Genomic DNA, 23787 nt, shown 5'->3' with positions numbered 1-23787 from the left:
CTGAGCAAACAATTAAAAATAAAAACCTGCCCAAGTCCTGGCCCGCAAAAGGAGAACAGAATATGCTTCCTCAGCCAACGCCCAAATGATTTCCATGTCCGATTCCCTACACTGCGCGAAGAATTGTGCAATCTTTAAATAGAGAAAATGAACGCCAAAGCCTGAGATGCAGATTCTTACACTGATCTAAGAATCGTAAATGGATATGGCCGGGGAGTTCTTTTGTTTACGACCTTGAAGGTATTATAAATCTTAAACAGCGCTGCTACTATATTCTTCAGTGTATGGAAAAGAACATATAACTTCATAGCAGAAATTGGCTGGCCAAGATCTTAATTTGGTTATTCAAAATGATTTTCATTTCCGTGCCATTAGTGCCAAGAGAAACACAGAGTGCTGGGCACCGTTGGGTTTTTTCTGGTTCTAATTTCCGTGTCAACAGATGAATGCTTTGCAACATACGAATGTGTGTATGCCTTGGACTCTAATTAGTTTTATTTGCCGGTTGTATAACAGCTGTGGCACAGTCCCAGCCGCAATCACCCCCTCAATCAGTCGGAGTCAGAGTTGGAGTGTGCCCCAACAAGTAGGTCGCCCAAGAGGAGTCCGCAGAGTCCAGCTTCATCTTCAGTTCCAGCTTCAGCTCCATCTCCAGAGCGGTTGTTAGTCCATTCAAGCGTGTGTGTTTTGGCCGTAATTAAGGTGAGGCACGTAATGATTTCTTTTCAAAAAGGGCAACGTTAGACAAACGTTTACAGAAGGGGGCCAAAACGAATCCAGTAGCTGGCGATTGGGCCATCACATAGTTAGCACTTCGTGGGCAGAGATCGAGATCTCATTTAACATGTCCGTAATAAAAGTTGTTTTTCTTTATTATGTCTGGTGTTGGTGTTGGTGTTAAAAGTCTGGCAATATACATAAGTGCTAATAGAAGAAGCACCAGTAGAAACATACTGTAGTCGGCTTAAGAGAATCCAACCAAGCACTAATGTTTTATTATAACTCAATCAATTTTGCTATAAGTCCGATGATCCAGGCTTTAAATTTTGTTCTCCTACACACAAAAAAATCTACTGGTATGAGAAGAAATTTAATTCAGACTGGCAGCTCTTCTAACTTGTGGCAGGCACTTGCTAAACTAAACTCATTTCCCTGCCAGTTTATCTTAGATTTATGTTAGCTTTTTGCCTCAATTTCAATTAAGTGATTTGCGCGTAATTTGGCTAAGCAAATGGCTCGTTAGTTTCAGTAAGTTTCAGCTTTACAATAATTTATTTGCTTTGCATAATTTCCCACCGCTACCCCTGCCCCTGCCCTCTCTCTCTCTCTCGCTTACTCAATCTCTCATTAATGTCAATTACAAAAAAGGCCGTTATACTCGTTAGTTAGCCCCAACCTTTTGCTCTCTAATAACCAGTATCAAAAGCACTTTCAATTTCGATTATGATTTAATATTTCGGTACTAAGAAAACAGAAAATAAGTTACCAGCGAGAGAGAGACTGAGAGAGGAGAGTTGCAGTGGCAATTAGCAGAATCATCTTAAACAACAAAACCAACAAAAGCGCGCCAAAAGCCGACCAATTTGTACGTTGGCGCAGCAGCAGCAGCAGAGGCAGCAACAACAACAGCCTCAGCGGTGGCAGCAACGCCGGCGATGACGCGTATAAGTAGACTAAGAAGCCCGTCGATCGCGTTTAGTGCGTCGCGGTTGGTCTACGAGGCAACAGCAACAGCAGCAGCAGCAGCTCCTCCATAGAGCTCCACTTATAGCTTTCGGTATCCCCGCGCAACAACAACAAGTTTCGGTGGCTGCGTGACAAAGACGTTGCGAATCTCCGTCCGAGTGTTTTTGCTGTGTAAAGTCGAGTGGTAAATTGGCCAAACAACAATAGAAACCCGCAACAAAAGACGGCCCAAAGTGGTTTTAATTCTGCACAAACAAAAACGACTGCGGAGTCGAAAGAAACTCATCCAACTGGCGTGGCAGGCCGTGGAAAACGGTTCAAAGAGTATCATTTCCACGAGGTCTTTTCCCCATTTTAATTTTGGGTGATTCCGCGCGCAGGGGGCGGGGGGGAATCAAGTTAAAGTCCACTCCGACATGGCATTCAGTCAATCGGCTGCTCGAAAGAGAGCAGAGTGGCAGTGCGAAAGTCAAATTTGTATATGATTTTGACGCAGATTCCAATGCAGATACGGCCGCACCTCCAGTCGGTCAATAGACCAATAGCCACCATTCGCGAAAGTCAATAGATGAAATATATGGGTGACATAATCAAGGGAGATGGCATCCAACTGCCCTGCTGCTGCTGAAACTTTCAGATTCTCCTCCATTTAACAGGCAAATGCTAATAGAACTGGTCTTATGGGAGATTTTCATTTTCATTTCATTTCTGCTTTGTATTCATTCGAGTGTAGCGACCATCTCGGAAGTGGAGCACAGCGGCAGCTGTCTCCCCCAGTCTCCAGCTTCCAGCATGTTTCTCTTCTAGCTGGAACAATGGCCCATAAAAGTCAACGACAATTGCTGCTCTGCTTGACATTTCTCATGCATTACTCGCAGGCGCTAGGATTATCACTCAAGTTCATTATAACCAACTGGCGATAAAGCCAGCCCTCCTACCACACCCCCCACCCACACAAAGATAGTTTGGTTGTTGGCTCAAGTGCTCAAGGTCGCTCCGTTGCTTGTGCGGCAAGGGCAAGGATAAGCTTCGCTGTCATTGTGCACCAGGGTACACACAAAGTCATCCGAACCGAACGGAAAATATTAAATATCCAAGAGTTTTCCATCTGAAGGTCAAATACTCCTTTAGGGGTGCGCAAATCACTGCGAAAATAATGTGTTATTTTATTGTTATATATTGTTATTCCTTTCCTTTTCATTAAACAGTTTTTCAAATCCACTCCATTCGAGTGGATGAATCGTACTTATTCAGACGATATGTACATATAGGCACGATCCGTTCGAAACTAAGTCTTGGCCAGGTGCAGTTTTGGCCCTCAACTGGGCGCTACTTCAATAACTCTTCGATTCGTGTGTGTGTGTTTTCTTTGTTCGAACTCACATCTTGGCAGTGGCTTTCGTAGAGTTTTTGTAGCACAATTTCACGGTTGGTAGCCGCCACTTGCCTATTGACTGAGACGATAAAATGGAATATATGCCATAAAACAGCGAGCCCTCTGTCTCTGTGGGTCCGCCCCTGTCCCTGGCTTGTGTACTCTCGTATAGCCCCCCCGAGATCAGAGGGACAATCGCTGATTGTTTGCCTTGTTTTGTGTGTGGCAACTAGCTCGAACTAAGTGCTGTCATATCTGGATCCCAGGCAGCAAAGATAACCAATAAAAGCACTGCCACTGGGGCTGGGGCGGGATTTGCAGTGAGCTGCACGCTCGAGCTATGGAACAATATTTTCTCTTCAACCAAACACCTTCCACTGCTGCTTGACTGATTCTAGGGGGCTCTAGAGCGGAGGTTCTGCTCTGAACAGCCTCTCTCCATTCACATTGATTGATTCGCAAACAGCGCAAACGGGGCAAGGCAAATACTTGGAAATGCATTAAAAGTTTTTGCTGGAGAAGCACTTTGAGAACTGACTAAAACATAGACACACAATTCAATTTCCCTGCCTATCTTGCGGCAGAAACAAGTTCAACTTTCGATACCCTTTCTCAGGGTCTGTTTCTATCCGAATCAGTCTCGTATTTGTGGATGTCATTTGAGATGTCATCTGAGTCATTTGTTAGAGATGTATCTCTTTGAAAGAGTACTTCTTGTTACATAATATTTCGTCTTTCTCCGCAGAATTAACACGGGAGAGAGATGTCGGGCTTACGCAAAACCTCCATTGCCCTAATGCGGCGGTGGCTCTGCCACCGCGACGATGCTGCCGCATGCGGGCCCTGGGCCGGGCACGGGCGTGGACGGGGCTGCGCCACCCAGCGGCGTGGGGGTGGCAACGGAAATTGAAAAATCCATTGCAAGGCAGCGCCTGCGACAGGGGCAGTCGGAGACGGCGAAGAAATTAAATGTCAGGTAAATGATTTTCTTATAGCGAGACCTCGATGCTCGATGCTCGAGTCGTTTCCGCTTCCGCCTCCCCCGCCTGCAGCTCCTCTATAATTTCCACTAATTGTCAGTCACTTGGCCGCCACTGCAGTGCCAGCGACGGAAACAGCGACAGCCACAGCAGCCAGAACCGCCTCCTCGACAGCCGGAGTGCGCCCCTACTCTGAGGTGCCCGGTCCATATTCCTTGCCCCTGTTTGGAAACTCCTGGCGCTTCGCTCCGCTCATTGGTAAGTCATCAACCCGTAGCCGCTTCCATCCACAAGATTACACCTGTCTCTTGCAGGAACTTACAAGATTAGCGAGCTGGACAAGGTTATGAATGAGCTGCACGTCAACTACGGCAAAATGGCCAAGGTGGGTGGCCTGATTGGTCATCCGGACCTGCTGTTCGTCTTCGACGGCGACGAGATACGTAACATATTCAAGAAGGAGGAGGCCATGCCCCACCGGTGAGTGACGCGAATGTCTTCAGGGCGCAACCTCTGGGGGGAAAAAGCATAAAGCCTAATACTCTTGTACTCATTGCCGCTGCAGCTGATTGTCTGGCTCGCTCTGCTGTCTGCTCTCCTACTTTACCTGCGATCTCACTCCTTTCTTTTATTATTCGTGCACAGCGATTCTACTGCTGTCAATAATGGCAATCGTTTGTAGTGCAAAGAAATGTGAATTCGGTGGTGTTATCATTGGTGATTCATTTCTTAGCTGCTGGCTGTGCGACAATTTTGCCCACATAAAATGTGCTGGTAGTGGAAATTTTGGCCGGCTGAATGATCTGATCTCGAAACGCATGGGCCTGTCTTGGTCATGTTGGGCTTGTCGGGAGATTGAGGCCGAAATGCGCACATTTATGAGACAGACTCGAACTGGGTTTCTGGATGTCCGGAAACAATTTGTGGCTCTCAACGAGAAATTTCTTGCCCTTGAATCACAGTTTCTTGGGCTCAAACTCTTGAGCGAATCGCCTAGACGGAAAATTCCGCATAATGATACCAATCTCTAGCAACCTAATCCGATTGGTACGCCTGCCTCCGATGGTAACGATGGTTCTCTTGCTACGGTATCTAGAGCAAGCCCAATATCTCTCCCTGAAGATCCTTACCATCCAACTTTGTTGATATCACTGGAGTGTACACAATCTGGAGGTGCTGACAGTTCCATGGCTCCTTGTCACATAAAGTGTTTTCACAAAACAAACTTTATCGATTTAGATCTACATCTCTCGCGTGTTGATTGGTCGTTTCTTTATTCATTACCGAACATAGATGCAACTGTTAACTCGTTTTATAGTTCTATTTATTCCGCCCTTAATACGTTTGTTCCAGATATCACTGACCTGTATCGTCCAGGCCTCCCTGGTTCTCCAAGTATTTGTCATACTTAAAAAATAATAAATCCCGGCTCTATAAAAAGTACCAGAAGTCGGGCTTCACGTTGGCCTTAGCTCTATACTCCTCCGCTCGCTCTCTGTTCCTTGCCGTCAATAGTCAGTGTTATAATCATTACCTTTCACAACAGTAGTAACTTTCGTAGTGATCCTAAAAAATTCTATTCGTTCGTTAACTCTAAGCGCAACTCAAACGTTTTTCCTCCGTCCCTTCATTACCAGAACAAAACAGAAGCTTCTGCTGTTGGTATTGCAAATTTATTCGCTAACTTTTTCCAAACAACGTACTCGTCTCATATTTACAACGCATCCACTCCGGATCCGTACCAGCTACCTCAAGCTAACAGCATTTTTCTGCCCTTTTTCGAGGAAAGCGTTGTTCTGGAAGGTTTGTCATCTATGGACATATCGTTTTCTGCGGGTCCAGATAAGGTACCAAGTTGCATCTTAGAACACTGTGCCCAGTCTCTTTGCAAACCCTTGACCTTTCTCTTAAACCTCTCCTTGGAACAGTCTTGTCTCCCAGTAATTTGGAATGAGTCCTACATCATTCCGCTTCACAAAAATGGTTCAAGATCAAACATTGAAAACTATCGTGGTATCGCAAAGCTTTCCGCCATCCCGAAGCTTCTTGAGTTCCTGGTCACCCGGCAACTGCAACATCTTTGTTGCACCTTGATATCTCCGTCGCAACACGGTTTTTTTAGACATCGTTCAACATCGACTAACCTTCTTGAGTTTTCTAACCTAATCCACAGTGGTTTTCAAATTGGTTTGCAGACGGATGTAGTTTTTACGGACTTCAGCAAGGCATTCGATTCTGTGAACCATGCTCTGCTTATTCACAAGCTCTCTTTATTAGGGTTCCCAACGAATCTTCTAACCGTACTCAACGTGTTTTGTTTTCTAACGTGTTGTCCAATACTGTTAATGTTACTTCAGGTGTGCCACAGGGAAGTCATCTGGGCCCGCTTCTGTTTATTTTATTTGTGAATGACCTTCCTCAAGTTATAACATACTCTACTACACTAATGTATGCTGATGATGTCAAAATCTGTCTTTCTTACTCTGATTGGTATTTGCACACACGCCTTCAACTTGATCTAAGTGAACTACTATTGTGGTGTTCAACTAATCTTCTTTTTCTGAACCTTTCCAAATGCAAACTTATGACATTTTACCGTCGCGCTCCTCATTTTGTCCCATATGTTCTAGGAAATCATGTCCTTGAGCGAATTTCGAGTTCAAATGACCTCGGAGTCCTTTTGATCATAAGATGTGTTTTAACACCCATATAGCTGCAACTGTAAATAGCGTTCATCAAGCGTTGGTCCAAGGAGTTTGACGACCCGTACGTTACGAAACAACTGTACATCTCGTTAGTACGTCCTATATTGGAGTATTGTTCTTGTGTGTGGAGCCCGCAGTATAAAGAGCAGCAGGCTGTTATTGAATCCGTGCAAAAGCAATTTTTAATTTTTGCCCTTCGGAACTTTAACTGGGACTCGGGTAGAATCTTGCCACCCTACCGGTCTAGGCTAAATCTTATTGACCTGCCGTCGTTGCACCATCGCAGAATATGCAATGGCGTAATGTTCGTGTACAAGCTACTTCTTGGGACTGTTGACTCCCAAACTGTCTTGGGTCAGATTGACTTGGCCGTTCCATCTAGACCTACCCGTACTTTTAGGCCTATCCGTCTACCCATATGTAGGTCTAATTATGCTGATCATGAACCTTTTAGGGTTTTATGCCATAATTATAACTGCTCTGAAATATTCTGCTCCGAACAGCCTCTCTCCATTCACATTGATTGATTCGCAAACAGCGCAAACGGGGCAAGGCAAATACTTGGAAATGCATTAAAAGTTTTTGCTGGAGAAGCACTTTGAGAACTGACTAAAACATAGACACACAATTCAATTTCCCTGCCTATCTTGCGGCAGAAACAAGTTCAACTTTCGATACCCTTTCTCAGGGTCTGTTTCTATCCGAATCAGTCTCGTATTTGTAGATGTCTCTGAGTCATTTGTTAGAGATGTATCTCTTTGAAAGAGTACTTCTTGTTACATAATATTTCGTCTTTCTCCGCAGAATTAACACGGGAGAAAGATGTCGGGCTTACGCAAAACCTCCATTGCCCTAATGCGGCGGTGGCTCTGCCACCGCGACGATGCTGCCGCATGCGGGCCCTGGGCCGGGCACGGGCGTGGACGGGGCTGCGCCACCCAGCGGCGTGGGGGGGGCAACGGAAATTGAAAAATCCATTGCAAGGCAGCGCCTGCGACAGGGGCAGTCCGAGACGGCGAAGAAATTAAATGTCAGGTAAATGATTTTCTTATAGCGAGACCTCGATGCTCGATGCTCGAGTCGTTTCCGCTTCCGCCTCCCCCGCCTGCAGCTCCTCTATAATTTCCACTAATTGTCAGTCACTTGGCCGCCACTGCAGTGCCAGCGACGGAAACAGCGACAGCCACAGCAGCCAGAACCGCCTCCTCGACAGCCGGAGTGCGCCCCTACTCTGAGGTGCCCGGTCCATATTCCTTGCCCCTGTTTGGAAACTCCTGGCGCTTCGCTCCGCTCATTGGTAAGTCATCAACCCGTAGCCGCTTCCATCCACAAGATTACACCTGTCTCTTGCAGGAACTTACAAGATTAGCGAGCTGGACAAGGTTATGAATGAGCTGCACGTCAACTACGGCAAAATGGCCAAGGTGGGTGGCCTGATTGGTCATCCGGACCTGCTGTTCGTCTTCGACGGCGACGAGATACGTAACATATTCAAGAAGGAGGAGGCCATGCCCCACCGGTGAGTGACGCGAATGTCTTCAGGCCGCAACCTCTGGGGGAAAAAGCATAAAGCCTAATACTCTTGTACTCATTGCCGCTGCAGCTGATTGTCTGGCTCGCTCTGCTGTCTGCTCTCCTACTTTACCTGCGATCTCACTCCGTTCTTTTATTATTCGTGCACAGTGATTCTACTGCTGTCAATAATGGCTCTAAATCGTTTGTAGTGCAAAGAAATGTGAATTCGGTGGTGTTATCATTGGTGATTCATTTCTTAGCTGCTGGCTGTGCGACAATTTTGCCCACATAAAATGTGCTGGTGGTGGAAATTTTGGCCGGCTGAATGATCTGATCTCGAAACGCATGGTTGGTCATGTTGGGCTTGTCGGGAGATTGAGGCCGAAATGCGCACATTTATGAGACAGACTCGAACTGGGTTTCTGGATGTCCGGAAACAATTTGTGGCTCTCAACGAGAAATTTCTTGCCCTTGAATCACAGTTTCTTGGGCTCAAACTCTTGAGCGAATCGCCTAGACGGAAAATTCCGCATAATGATACCAATCTCTTGCAACCTAATCCGATTGGTACGCCTGCCTCCCACCTTCATCCATCGGAAGCATTTCCGTGTAGTTATGCCACGCCGTTGTCTGTAAATCCGCCAACGGTGGCTCCGGAGTTCTTTACACCGAGCAATGTGCTTCCTTCGAGCACCCAACTTCCCAACAGTATCAATCCCATCCCTGCAGTTTCTGTGGCCGTCACTTCTGACGCGGTGAGTGCTCCTAGTGCGGGTGTGCTGGTTGCTGACGACGTCTTGCCAATTCCTGCTCCAGTTCCTGCTCCAATTCCTGCTCCAATTCCTACTCCAATTCCTGCTACAGCCATTGCTGCCAATTCCTCTGCCCTTGGACCGAGATCTCTTGTAGAAGTGGCTCCACCATCTCGATCTCGCTCGGGACTTCAACTTAGAGCAGTGGTCCCTCGGAAAGCAATATTTGTTTCTCGTCTTATTCCTGAGGCTACAACGGAGGATGTTAAACAACATCTTTCCTCTAAACTTAACACTTCGCCTGTTGATATAGTTGTGACTAAATTTACATTTAAACATAAGCGCAACATATCATCCTTTAAAATTCTTCTCCCTGATTCTTTACTATCCAGTTCTCTAGAACCGTCAATATGGCCTGTGCATACAATTGTGCATGAGTTCCTTCTGAAAGATTCGAACTCGAATCCAAGAATTACCGAACATGCTCCAAAAAACTGATGTACTTTTTTTCCATGCACTATCAGAACGTTCGCAGTTTGCTGGGAAAATTGCGTCAAATTCATACTAATAGCGCGTCCTTTGATTTCGATGCCATCGCGTTTACCGAAACCTGGCTTAACTCCTCTGTCAATGATCATGAAATTTTCATTGATAGTTACACTATTTATAGAATGGACCGCCCATCTTTTGCAGGTGGGGTTCTGATTGCAGTTAAATCTGTTTTCTCATCTGAGTTATTCCCATTCAATAACATTCATGGAATTGAATTTGTTGCAGTCAAAGTTCGTGTTGGCTCCGCATTTTTCTATTTAACCTGCTCTTACATTCCTCCCAGGTCTGATGCTGAGCTTTACTTACACCACCTCTCAGCAATTAATACTGTTGTTTCTGCATTAGGGTGCAATGATCGAACTATTGTCATGGGGACTTTAACCTCCCATTTCTTTCTTGGCTGCCTTGTGATGACGCTAACCTGTTGTTTCCCAATTGCCATAATGACTTTATCAATGGGCTAACGGATATTTCCCTTGTCCAAATTAATGCCGTTAAAAACATTAGGGACAGACTTCTTGACCTCGTTTTTGTTAACGATGGTTCTCTTGCTACGGTATCTAGAGCAAGCCCAATATCTCTCCCTAAAGATCCTTACCATCCAACTTTGTTGATATCACTGGAGTGTACACAATCTGGAGGTGCTGACAGTTCCATGGCTCCTTGTCACATAAAGTGTTTTCACAAAACAAACTTTATCGATTTAGATCTACATCTCTCGCGTGTTGATTGGTCGTTTCTTTATTCATTACCGAACATAGATGCAACTGTTAACTCGTTTTATAGTTCTATTTACTCCGCCCTTAATACGTTTGTTCCAGATATCACTGTACCTGTATCGTCCAAGCCTCCCTGGTTCTCCAAGTATTTGTCATACTTAAAAAATAATAAATCCCGGCTCTATAAAAAGTACCAGAAGTCGGGCTCCACGTTGGCCTTAGCTCTATACTCCTCCGCTCGCTCTCTGTTCCTTGCCGTCAATAGTCAGTGTTATAATCATTACCTTTCACAATGTAGTAGTAACTTTCGTAGTGATCCTAAAAAATTCTATTCGTTCGTTAACTCTAAGCGCAACTCAAACGTTTTTCCTCCGTCCATTCATTACCAGAACAAAACAGAAGCTTCTGCTGTTGGTATTGCAAATTTATTCGCTAACTTTTTCCAAACAACTTACTCGTCTCATATTTACAACGCATCCACTCCGTATCCGTACCAGCTACCTCAAGCTAACAGCATTTTTCTGCCCTTTTTCGAGGAAAGCGTTGTTCTGGAAGGTTTGTCATCTATGGACATATCGTTTTCTGCGGGTCCAGATAAGGTACCTAGTTGCATCTTAAAACACTGTGCCCAGTCTCTTTGCAAACCCTTGACCTTTCTCTTAAACCTCTCCTTGGAACAGTCTTGTCTCCCAGTAATTTGGAATGAGTCCTACATCATTCCGCTTCACAAAAATGGTTCAAGATCAAACATTGAAAACTATCGTGGTATCGCAAAGCTTTCCGCCATCCCGAAGCTTCTTGAGTTCCTGGTCACCCGGCAACTGCAACATCTTTGTTGCACCTTGATATCTCCGTCGCAACACGGTTTTTTTAGACATCGTTCAACATCGACTAACCTTCTTGAGTTTTCTAACCTAATCCACCGTGGTTTTCAAATTGGTTTGCAGACGGATGTAGTTTTTACGGACTTCAGCAAGGCATTCGATTCTGTGAACCATGCTCTGCTTATTCACAAGCTCTCTTTATTAGGGTTCCCAACGAATCTTCTAACCGTACTCAACGTGTTTTGTTTTCTAACGTGTTGTCAAATACTGTTAATGTTACTTCAGGTGTGCCACGGGAAGTCATCTGGGCCCGCTTCTGTTTATTTTATTTGTGAATGACCTTCCTCAAGTTATAACATACTCTAATACACTAATGTATGCTGATGATGTCAAAATCTGTCTTTCTTACTCTGATTGGTATTTGCACACACGCCTTCAACTTGATCTAAGTGAACTACTATTGTGGTGTTCAACTAATCTTCTTTTTCTGAACCTTTCCAAATGCAAACTTATGACATTTTACCGTCGTGCTCCTCATTTTGTCCCATATATTCTAGGAAATCATGTCCTTGAGCGAATTTCGAGTTCAAATGACCTCGGAGTCCTTTTTGATCATAAGATGTGTGTTCGGAGCAGAACCCAGCCGATTAGCTGCTTGCCAAATAGCACCTAATTCTTGGCCCTCAGCCGCTTATTTTGTTTGTTACTTATGTCTATGTCACTCATTTGTTTGTTAAAGCTTTGCGCTTGCTTGCCCTGCTAAACGCTCTCTGCCAGCTCGCTCTTCACTATCTCCGCTTTGCGTCTGCCTACCGACGTCGGCCGAGCGAAGCTGCGCTTAGCGATCGGAGCGGCAATGTAAAGGGCAGGCAAGCCACACTTGCAATTTGGATGTCACGCATTAAAGAACATATCGTAATTTTATTTCTGCGCCGAGTTTTATTTAATTCGAAATAATTAGTCGGCCGATTGGGGATAAAAAACATTATCTCCACATAAAATTTGGTGACCCCGACGTGATCTCTGAGTTGCAAAGTCAATTAATAATCATTCGCGATCGACATTCGTTAGCCCTAGCAAATTTTCGGCGGTTAAGCACAATTCGGTGCTAAAACATACTTACATACACCTACATACCCGCATTGCTGGCTATTAATTTCTCTGTCGCGACAATTCGGTCAGTGCAGTGCAGCGAACTCACTAATACACACAAGCGGAGTACAAAGCGGAATTGGACAGCTCGCACAGCTAAAGGCATTAGCTGTAATCCCTTTGCTTTCGGTTCCCACGTTTATACGTATACAGGGTGTCTTTTTCGGTCGTGCTGAGTGACTCTTTTAAAACCTCAACATGGCAGCACCTGAGCCTACCAATGTCGCGAACGCAGCAATGCCGAGTGATGTAGATTTCTACAAGCACAAGGCCGAGTCCATCGCGCGCCAACGAAAGGCCATGGATCGCTTTCTCACCAAGGAAGAGCTTGCCGAGTTAGATGAGGCAGAACTTCAAGCTCGCTTAGAGCAGATCCAGCGAATGAATGCGGATTTCGATGCCGCTCAAACGAGCCTTGAAAGGCTGGATTTCCTGCAGTTAGCCCATGATGCCCGGCTGGACTTTTCGAATGCTTATGTCAAGGTTAGGTCCAGGCTGTCGCGGGAGTTGATGGCTGCTCGCACGGTAAATGTTACCAATTCAACGGCTCGGCATACTCTCGAGGGGAATTCGTCGTTGTTCGCCTATAATAGTATAGGCCGTTCTCGAATGCCCGAGTTGCAGCTTCCGCGATTCGGGGGGAACTACATGGATTGGCCAGAATTCCACTCGATGTTCTCGACAATGGTGCACAAAGACCATCGTATACCAATCATCGAAAAATTCCAATATCTTCGTGGATGTCTAGAAGGTGCTGCGCTGGATACGATTCGTTCCTTGGAACTTTCTGAGGAGAATCACGACAAGGCGTTGAATTTGCTAATGGTGCGATTCGATAATAAACTGTTACATTTTCAGGCACATGTCTAGGCTATTTTCGGGCTGCAAGGGGTGGAGAAGGGCTCAGCTATCGGCTTGCGCGCGCTCAGCGACAAAATCAATTCGCACTTGCGTGCACTTCAGACCTTGGCGACCCCGCAGGAGATTTCGGATGGGTTGCTGATCTTCATCATAGGCACGAAACTGGACCACAAAACAAAGGAGAAATGGGAAGAGAACTTGCCGACGTCAGGATTGCCTCGGTGGTCAAGCATGGCCTCATTTTTGGAAGCGAGATGTCGGATGCTGGAGAATTTGGGATCAGCCATGGCAACAAGTCTTAGTCAACAGGTGGGAGAAGACAAACCTGTCACCCTTATCACCTCCAGTAACGACCATCCTAACCCCATATGTAAGCATTGCAATTCCTCCGAGCATTACATATCTAGATGTCAGGCATTCCTGAATCTCTCTGCGTTTGAACGATACAAAGAAGCAAAGAAGAGCCGCTTGTGTTTGAACTGCCTCAACAAAGGCCATGAATTGCAGAGGTGCAGGTCAGGACTTTGCAGGCATTGCCAGGCCAAACATCACACGCTACTCCACATTCCATCGGGAACTGGTGCTTCATCTTCCTCTTCACCGGCCGAGGAATCGATCCAGCAAGAGGCCGCGACTGTGCTTCTAGCAAGCGGGTGTTCTAGCCCTCCCCCCTCGATCCAGAAATCTCAGCCTAGCCAGAACGTGTTGCTACCTACTGCCCTCGTCCATGTAACAGATCGTTATGGAGCACTAATCCCATGTCGTGCCATTTTGGATTCTGCATCACAGGCAAACTTTGTAACATCTAGACTTGCTGATCAGTTGCAGTTGGATCATCGCTCGTCTTATGTTCACATCTCTGGAATCGGAGATTCCATTCTACCTTCGAGCAAGTCTGTACATATAGTTGTACAATCCCAAGACGCAAGCTATCGAGTTTCCTTCGCTGCAATTGTCACCAACTCAATTACGGAAATGCAGCCTAACTTCGGCGTAGACGCAAAGGATTGGCCAATGCCGAATAATCTAAAACTAGCTGATCCTAATTTCTCCAAGCCCCAACGTATCGATCTGTTGATAGGTTCTGGTTTGTTCTTCGATTTAATGTGCGTCGGACAGATTCGACTATCAGCCCAATTGCCAACATTGCAGGAGACAAAACTTGGTTGGATAGTATCAGGAAGCATTGATAGCTCGGAGAATAAGCGTGCAGCTTTAACCGCTTTTGAAAATTCCTCGTGCATCTCTATTGACGATTTTCGACCCACAACGCTGGAGTACCAAAACTTAGAGCAGCAATGCAGGAAGCAGCTGCTCGAGTGCCAGGTGCAAGTGGAAAAACTGCGATTGGAGAATCAGGAACTGCAGCGCGAACTTTTCCATATATTAAAAACCTACATATCCACGCCAAATGAAATTCAACTTTCAACAGTTTCTACATTGCCAAATTTCCTGCCATTCTATGCAATTACAGAGGCTCCCGATGATCAAGACGTAATCACGACAAGCCGCCTTCGTAAAGAAGCGCCGATTGCTGCGTTCGGCGATCATCCCAGCGTAGCCGCCAGCTGCGCCCAAGCAAGCATCTTCAAGAGGGCCGTTGGAAAAATAGCGGTTCTGCCCCTTCAGGATGGATCTGTTGAAAGCCTTTGCCTTCCAACGGGGGTGAATGTTCGGAGCAGAACCCAGCCGATTAGCTGTTTGCCAAATAGCACCTAATTCTTGGCCCTCAGCCGCTTATTTTGTTTGTTACTTATGTCTATGTCACTCATTTGTTTGTTAAAGCTTTGCGCTTGCTTGCCCTGCTAAACGCTCTCTGCCAGCTCGCTCTTCGCTATCTTCGCTTTGCGTCTGCCTACCGACGTCGGCCGAGCGAAGCTGCGCTTAGCGATCGGAGCGGCAATGTAAAGGGCAGGCAAGCCACACTTGCAATTTGGATGTCACGCATTAAAGAACATATCGTAATTTTATTTCTGCGCCGAGTTTTATTTAATTCGAAATAATTAGTCGGCCGATTGGGGATAAAAAACATTATCTCCACAATGTGTTTTAACACCCATATAGCTGCAACTGTAAATAAAGCTAAGGGTGTTTTAGCGTTCATCAAGCGTTGGTCCAAGGAGTTTGACGACCCGTACGTTACGAAACAACTGTACATCTCGTTAGTACGTCCTATATTGGAGTATTGTTCTTGTGTGTGGAGCCCGCAGTATAAAGAGCAGCAGGCTGTTATTGAATCCGTGCAAAATCAATTTTTATTTTTTGCCCTTCGGAACTTTAACTGGGACTCGGGTAGAATCTTGCCACCCTACCGGTCTAGGCTAAATCTTATTGACCTGCCGTCGTTGCACCATCGCAGAATATGCAATGGCGTAATGTTCGTGCACAAGCTCCTTCTTGGGTCTGTTGACTCCCAAATTCTCTTGGGTCAGATTGACTTGGCCGTTCCATCTAGACCTACCCGTACTTTTAGGTCTATCCGTCTACCCATATGTAGGTCTAATTATGCTGATCATGAACCTTTTAGGGTTTTATGCCATAATTATAACTCCCTCTGTCAAACCCTATCCCCTAAACTGTCTCTTAAACTAATTGCATGCAATATTTATAATCATTTAAATTTAGCTAACTTTTAACTTATCTTTTTCCGCCTTTAGTAACTAAGTACCATTATTAACAGATAATTTGTTAATTTGTTAATTTAATAAATAAAATGCTCTGTCATAAAAACGGGTTAATTAAATGGGTCTGCATGCCTGCACTTGCCCGGGCTGCACTGTAGTACAGTGTACACCCCCGCACGCACACACATGACCACGCAATCAGTCATGCATGGGCATATGCACGGCCGCACGACCGCAGTACAGCAGTACAGCAGTATAGTTCCTGTTTATTCGCGAGTGTGCGCACATTCGATGTGCAGGCCAGGCCAGTCCGTAATTATTAAATTAAATTTTAATAACAAATCGAAAGAGTGGGAGACGTGGAGCACTGAAATATGAAATTAAATTAAAATTATTCGTAGCTTTCACTTATACGCTGCTGTCGAGCGCTGTCCGTGGCATAGCACTATGGTCCGAACGACCACTTTTGTTGGCCAAAACCTAATTTTTAAAAGTCACAACTAAAACTTGGTTTTGATCACTCTGCATTAGAAAAAGATGGACCAATAAAGCTGCGTACCAGAAATTTCCATAGATGGCGCCACATTCGCAAAATCAGCTGTGCAACCCAACTGTTTTTATAGTAAAGCACGTGAAGGGAAAAAGTGACAAATTAATAACCATTTTAGATCTCTCAAAAATAGAAAAACGCCAAGAAGTGATGAAATTTTTTGCTTCTAGACAAGGATCTCAGCAATAATTTACGGAAACCTTTAAACGATTTTATTTTTATTTAAATCAAAATTTTGTTTAGGCGTGCAACGCCGTTTTCTTAAATAAAATATGCTTAATACTTTTTTTCACTATAACTAATAATTTAAATATGCATTATTAAAAAAAGGGGCGGTGCCACACCCATTTTTTTTCTTATCTCCACTTCTTATTGATTATATATATCCAATACAAAAAACTAAATGAAAAAATCTTGTTCCGTTCGGGAGTTATTAATTTTGGCCAACAAAAGTGGTCGTTCGGACCGTAGTGCATAGGCCTAACAGATACAAAAACAGACCGTTGCTCGGTTTTTGCATCTATGAAACAAATGAAATATACATAAGCAGAAAGAGGAAAGACAACAAGCCAGGCGGCGAACGAAAGTCACACAGATCGGCAGACATGCTCATTACTTTTGTAAGCTTTCTTTTCCCTCCTATCGAGTGTGTATCTCCATGGCCGTGAACCAAATTTAACAAGTTACGTTTCCAGCAGTTTATAGACAGCAGCAGCAGCAACAACAACTGCCTGGCTTGCCACAAATCAATAGAGAAATAGCGAATCGCAGACGGCGCAGAAACCAAACAGATTTTTGTTGTCGTTGTTTGTATTCGGCAGTACATTTGGCAAGTCATCATGAAAATGGCTGAAAAGAATCGCTAATAGATTGGACATGAGACAACATTAACAACGTAATGCGCAAACACTAGCCCCCACGCCCCACGAACGGAATTGAGAGATTGATAAATGGAACCCCCAGCGAAGAAGTGTAAAACTATCTGGCGGCCCCCCAGCCTCACTGGCTAACTGCCTCACTGACTGACGCACCAACTGATTGATGAAGATATTTCACTTTAAGGTTTGTCCGAGACAAGTCCGAACAACATCGGGAAAGATACGGCACGAAACGAAACGAGAGGCGTGAATCTTTATGGGGCTCATAAAACCCGGAGAGGAATGTGTGTTTGTTTGCTGGTGGGAAAAATTATACGACCATCCAAAAACCAGGGCTCAGCCATGGTTTCAGTTCCGATTGTGACAGTCTTGCGGTCAGATTGGGGGTCTTGGGCAGACTGGTTTTCTGAGTCGTCATTCCAGACTCGTTTCGTGTGGGGGATGCTCTTGAATATACATACAATGTACATATTAGATGTATCGATGTTTTATCGTGTATCTAGATAGTTCTTTGGCTTTGCTTCTTTTTTGGCATCATTGCAATTATCTCCATTTGCATAGTTCGTTGAATGAATATTAAAATAGGGCTTGAGATGCAAATTCCGATTGAATTCCTCCCCAAAGCGGGTGGCCAAACTCTTCCGAGTGGAGGCCTTTTTTACCATTTCAAAAACAAAGAAACGGTTACACAAAACCATACACACTCCGTCCGACTGTCAGTCGTCACTCTCACTCGTCGCTCCTTGTCCCTGTGGAAGGGGGATCTGTCACTCTCTAATACGAGTATGCTGTTGCCCGGGGCAACCCTCCTACGAGCAGCGGAATGGCAGGCAAACAGCCGGGCAGGGCAGGGCACGTGGGTGGGCGTTGGGGTTAGACAAAAGCCAATAAATACGCCGCTTCTTTTATTTGTTCTGCGACATGCGAGTAGATGACAAATATCATGCAAATATTGTATACCACAGCCGTGGGGGCGACTCGAGAGCGGGACGCCGAGAAATCGCTTCGTTTTGTGTGTGTATGTTAGTAGAAAATTTGTGTTTGATGTTGTCGTCGCCGGTCTGTCTGCACGCAAGGACAGGCGTCCCCAGAGAAGGCCAGGAGCCAATAGCCCATGAGCCAGGAGCCAGTAGCCAGGAGCCTGTTCATGTTGCTCATGTGTGTACATTGAATTTTTTCCGTTTTTTCTCTCATTTTCTGCATTCGTTCTCCGTTCTCTCCACAGATCCTCGATGCCCTCGCTGCGCCACTACAAGCGCGACCTGCGACGCGATTTCTTTGGCGATGTGGCCGGCCTAATTGGCGTGTAAGTAACGTGCTTATATAATGGACATTGCGGCAAATACCATACATGAATAACCGGTACGGACCCAAGTGGGAGGCCTTCAGGCAGGAGGTGCAGCACATCCTGCTGCAGCCGCAAACGGCCAAGAAGTACATTCCGCCGCTGAACGACATCGCCAGCGAATTTATGGGCCGGTAAGTGGGAACGCCATCAGCCGTTATGCAATCTACATTTCTGTTCTGTTCCGCTCCGTTCTGTTGTTGTCTCTGGTGCAGCATTGAGGCGATGCGCGACGAGAAGGACGAGTTGCCAGCCAATTTCCTGCACGAGCTCTACAAATGGGCCCTGGAATGTGAGTTCTCGCAACAGCATGTATCTTTTCCGATCCGGTACGAGTGTCTCTGTCTGTCTTGCAGCTGTGGGACGCGTCTCGATGGACACGCGCCTGGGCTGCCTCTCGCCGGAGGGCAGCGAGGAGGCCCAACAGATCATCGACGCCATCAACACGTTCTTCTGGGCGGTGCCGGAGCTGGAGCTTCGTATGCCGCTGTGGCGCATCTACCCCACGAAGGCCTACCGCAGCTTTGTCCGGGCTCTGGATCAGCGTGAGTAGGGGCCGCCGATCCTCGGCAACTCATACTCATATTTCATATATATTCTGCAATAGAATCTGCATGAAGAACATCGGCCAGACAATGGACAAGGCCGAGGCAGATGAGGCCAGGGCCCTGCCCAAGTCCGAGGCGGACATTTCGATTGTGGAGAGGATTGTGCGGAAGACGGGCAACCGCAAGCTGGCCGCCATCCTGGCCCTGGATCTGTTCCTGGTGGGCGTCGACACGACATCGGTGGCCGCCTCCTCGACCATCTACCAGCTGGCCAAGAACCCCGACAAGCAGAGGCGCCTCTTCGAGGAGCTGCAGAGGGTGTTCCCCCATCGCGAGGCTGAGATCAACCAGAACGTTCTCGAGCAGATGCCCTATCTGCGGGCCTGCGTGAAGGAGACGCTGCGGTAAGTGTTCAAACATGAACATATTATCGTCAATACAATGCCACTTTCGGCCCCTTGCAGAATGTTTAAATATAAATAGATTATTGTACACATAAACTCATGTAACAACACCGATCTCTAAAGAAATAACATAAAGTAGACAAGTTATGACTGCACTGGTGTAAACAGAGATCTGTAACCCATTAATACGACAACAAAACACAAGTGGAGAAAACACTTAACAAATGCGGTCCTAAAATAAAACTAATGTAAGCATGTACTCAAAAAGACACCCTCAGTAAAGTGTATCCTCTGCGTAGGTCTAACGATAATTATAGACTACCAAATTGTACCTCCTACCTCATTGTCAAATCACATATAAGGCTCTGATTTTAAGAATAAAATTTAGTTTGAATTTACAACTCAACTCGCAAATGTCTAGACTTTTCTTTTAAGGTCTTAACATTTTGGTCCTTCGAGACTCTCCGTTGTTTCCCCCCTGTGGTAAGAGCACGGAGTTAAACCAGCTTCCTTGAGACTGAACAAGTGTCTAGTTCACTGACAGCTAAAGGTAGCAAAATAAAAAACTTTGATTTCCATCCTATAGGAAGGAACAGAGTATAAAATAAATTAATGAAACGAGAGTTTCAATTAATAATTTGGCAAAATACGAGCTAAGCAGGCTGTATTATTAATAGATAACTGGGTATATCTATTGTGATCGGAGAATAAAACAAAAAAAAAATAAATGAAACGGAAGTTTCAATTAATATTTTGGAAAATACAGGCTGTATTTTAATAGATACAAAATATGTATATCTATTGTAATTGAAAAATAAAAATTTTTCGTGACGGTGGCGTTTTCGAGGCCGGAACATCGAAAGAGAAAAAATAATAATCCGAAACATCGAAAGTGCTTAATGGCTAGATTTAAAAAAAAACGAGGGGGAACGTTGTGAGTTGCTGCGGACACCGCAACTCTACGGTTATACCCGATACTAAGTCAGTATGGCTCTCCTCCGGCAGACGCCGCTAATATTAAACGACACGACAAAGAGTGCGTGCGAGAGAGACAGAAAATCAGTCTGAGCGTGACGTCGGGCGCTGCGTAGCCACTGCAAATTGATGTGTTCCTATTGGCTATAAAAATGATCTGATCTGATCCAGATTCAGCAATCTGATAGATATGGTCATTATCTATGATTCTGCGTTTTTAGTTTTCTCGAATGTGCAATATTGTGGATGCAACAGATTTTCGTCTTTTGTGTGGGCGGAAGGGGGTGGGGCGAAATTTTGAGATACACGTTTTATAGTAAGATTTAACAGGAGTGCGGATACCAAATTTGGTTACTCTAGCCTTAATAGTCTCTGAGATTTTTGAATATCCCCAGATTTTCGTCCTTTGCGGGGGCGGAAGGGGGTGTGGCGAAATTTTGAAACAAACTCGTCTCGGTCCGATATATTAGGAGTGTGGATACCAAATTTGGTTGCTCTAGCTTTTGTAGTCTCTGAGATCTAGGCGCTAATGTTTTACTCTAAGCAAAGCCGCCTATGCTACGTGTGTGTTAGAGAGAGACAGGGCGATAAAAAATGAAATTGTTTTCTTGATGCTGGCTATAATAATAATACGATCCAATTCAGATTCCGCAGTCTTAAAGTTATGGTCATTCTCTACAACTCTACGTTTTTGGTTTTCTCATATCTTTAAAATTGTGGATGCCACAGATTTTCGTCCTCTGTGGGGGCGGAAGTGGGCGGGGCGAAGTTTTGAAATATTTTTGTAGCAGTGACATATCACAGAAGTCTGGATCCAAAACATCGTTGCTCTAGCTCTTATAGTCTTTGAGCACTAGGCGCTGAAGGGGACGGACAGACGGACAGACGGACGGACGGACAGACAGACAGGGCTCAATCGACTCGGCTATTGATGCTGATCAAGAATATATATATGTAGTGTATTGACACTCAGACTTAAGCACGCGTTGTCTTCAAGATTCTCTTTTATTCTATATCCCTTGGATGGTGTGACCGTATATAGATATTAATATAATACCTAACACGCCTCTCCTTAGATGTTTAATATACATGTCATTTACAAATCTATTTTCTTATAACAATTTGATTTGTGTACTTAATCTAATTAGCGTATATAAAATTTATGTGATTTCGTATTTTTCTTTCTTCTTAATCTGTTTAGTATTTGTTTCAGTGTTTAATTTGTACATAATTTGATTTCATAATTCCTTTCTTTATATTATTTTATTGTTAAATACGCTTTACTACCTTCCCTGCCTCACGTGGTCTCAACTCTCTCCTGGTGGGTGTTGGTTGAGAAACTATTTGTTCATTGTTGGTTTTGGAATTGTCATCTACTGAACAATTGCTTTCGACATCAGGTGTTTTCGCATTAGGCGATGTATGATTGTTAGTGCTTTGGTTTCTAATTTGATCCAGGTGACGTTTTATTTCTCTGTTATTGTTCGCCAACATACAACAATACGAACGCGGGCCCAGTTGTTGTTTTACAGTTGCCTGAGTCCAGCTTGCTTTGTTAGGATTTTTGTAGTCCCTAACCATAACTTTTTGACCCTTTAAAAATTCTGTGCTTCGTCTACCTTTGTGATTTACAACATACTCAGTCTGTTTTTTATTTATTATGCTTTCGACCGTAGGTGGTTTTAACAACGAAAATCTTGTTTTTAGTGTACGACCAAAAAATAATTTAGCAGGAGATTCGCCCGTAGTACAATGAATCGTATTTCGGTAATCGATCAAAAATCTATTTAAAATTGTATTAAAATCTTGTCTTTCATTAGCCTTTATGTTTGCATATAGTGATTTCTTAACAGTCTTTACAAAATTTTCTGCTTGACCATTAGTCGCTGGATGTCCTGGAGCAGTAAAAATGTGATTAACACCATTGTTTTTCATAAACGTTTTAAAATCATCAGAAGTAAACTGTCGTCCATTGTCACTAACTAACACGTCTGGTAAACCATATCGACAAAATACTTCTCTAAGCTTGTTGATAGTAAACAATGAAGTTATTTCCTTCGTTTTGAATACTTCTGCCCATTTTGTATAAGAATCTATAATAACCAATAAATGAAAACCTCTAATTGGTCCTGCAAAGTCTATGTGTACTCGACTCCAAGCCTTTCCTGTGGATTTCCACGGTATTAACAGACTCTTTTCTGGACTTGATTGTAGTTCCTGACAAGGAATACAATCTCGAATTAATTTCTCAATTTCAGAATCCATGCAAGGCCACCACACATAAGAACGTGCTAACATTTTGGTTTTTACTATTCCCAAATGCGATGCATGAAATTCTGCTAAAATAGCTTGTCTCAGTTTGGTTGGAATTACTACTCTGTGTCCCCATAAGATACAATCATATTCCACTGAAAGTTCATTTGTTTTAGAGATGTAGGCAGAAAACTCGCTGCCTTTTAATCTTGTCTTCGAACCAGTGTTAATTGCCTCACAAACTTTTGATAATATTGGGTCACGTCGTGTTTCACGAGCTATTTCTTTGAAGCTAATTTTGAACACCTTTTCGGACTGTATAAAATGTATGTAATTATAGTCTTCGTTTGGTACAGCCGTTTCCCATTGAGGCATTCTTGAGAGTCCATCTGCTATATTTAAGGTCCCCTTTATGTGTTCAACTGTATATTGAAAACCTGACAAAGTCAGTGCCCATCTTTGCATTCGTGCAGAGGCCATCAATGGAAGTCCTTTCAGGTCTCCAAATATGCTTAGTAATGGTTTGTGATCTGTTCGAAGGATGAACTTGTTTCCTAAAAGATACTGTCTTAATTTACTCACACAGAACACTATAGCCAGGGCCTCTTTCTCGATTGTACTGTAATTATGCTCGCTTTTGGATAATGCTCTTGATACAAATGCTATTGGTTTGATATCTTCATTGCATTTATGTGATAAAACACCTGAAACTGCATGACTGCTAGCATCAGTCGTTAATACTAACGGTTGATCTGGGTTGTAGTGAACTAAAACTTGTTCAGAAGTTACTTCTTTCTTTACCTCTTCATATGCACTCTGACATTCGCGTGTCCAATTAAATTTTGTATTTTTCTTTAATAATGCATATAAAGGACTCATTATCTGAGCGAAATTATTGATAAACTTTGAATAATAATTTACCATGCCTATGAAAGCTCTAAGCTGTGATACGTTTTCCGGAGCCGGTGCAAACAATACACTCGCAACTCTATCATTGTTTTTGCTCAGTCCTATCCTGTCAATTGAAAATCCTAGGTAACAAATTTTGGATTTAAAGAACTCACATTTCTTGTCATTTAATTTAAGTCC

General features: G+C 44.2%; 2 protein-coding genes and 1 pseudogene across 5 annotated transcripts in view; 2 read left to right on the top strand and 1 right to left on the bottom strand.

Annotated features, from left to right (window-relative positions):
* The window catches only part of LOC117193385 (G protein alpha o subunit-like), a 138175-nt gene that overhangs the window by 8275 nt on the left and 106113 nt on the right, over positions 1 to 23787 (bottom strand). The gene's annotated exons all lie outside the window — the stretch shown is intronic.
* LOC117193388 (probable cytochrome P450 49a1) lies at positions 3821 to 7692 on the top strand. The gene is made up of 4 exons (XM_033398139.1): positions 3821 to 4037; positions 4142 to 4299; positions 4356 to 4521; positions 7551 to 7692. The coding sequence occupies exons 1-4, from the start codon at positions 3886 to 3888 to the stop codon at positions 7600 to 7602; spliced, it is 528 nt and encodes a 175-aa protein (XP_033254030.1). The 5' UTR covers positions 3821 to 3885; the 3' UTR covers positions 7603 to 7692.
* The window catches only part of LOC117192838, a 30018-nt pseudogene continuing 24447 nt past the window's right edge, over positions 18217 to 23787 (top strand).

Source organism: Drosophila miranda, assembly GCF_003369915.1.
Source record: "Drosophila miranda strain MSH22 chromosome Y unlocalized genomic scaffold, D.miranda_PacBio2.1 Contig_Y2_pilon, whole genome shotgun sequence".
Classification (NCBI taxonomy): domain Eukaryota; kingdom Metazoa; phylum Arthropoda; class Insecta; order Diptera; family Drosophilidae; genus Drosophila; species Drosophila miranda.
The sequence above is the reverse complement of the archived record's forward strand: the minus strand, read 5'-3'. Positions and strand labels throughout refer to the sequence as shown.

What these genes read in the sequence shown, in the direction of transcription:
- LOC117193388 (XM_033398139.1), top strand. Translation starts at nt 3,886, where the DNA reads ATGCTGCCGCATGCGGGCCCTGGGCCGGGCACGGGCGTGGACGGGGCT. An exon ending in GCGAAGAAATTAAATGTCAG is followed by an intron (nt 4,038 to 4,141) that starts GTAAATGATTTT and finishes ACTAATTGTCAG; the next exon opens with TCACTTGGCCGCCACTGCAG. An exon ending in GCGCTTCGCTCCGCTCATTG is followed by an intron (nt 4,300 to 4,355) that starts GTAAGTCATCAA and finishes TGTCTCTTGCAG; the next exon opens with GAACTTACAAGATTAGCGAG.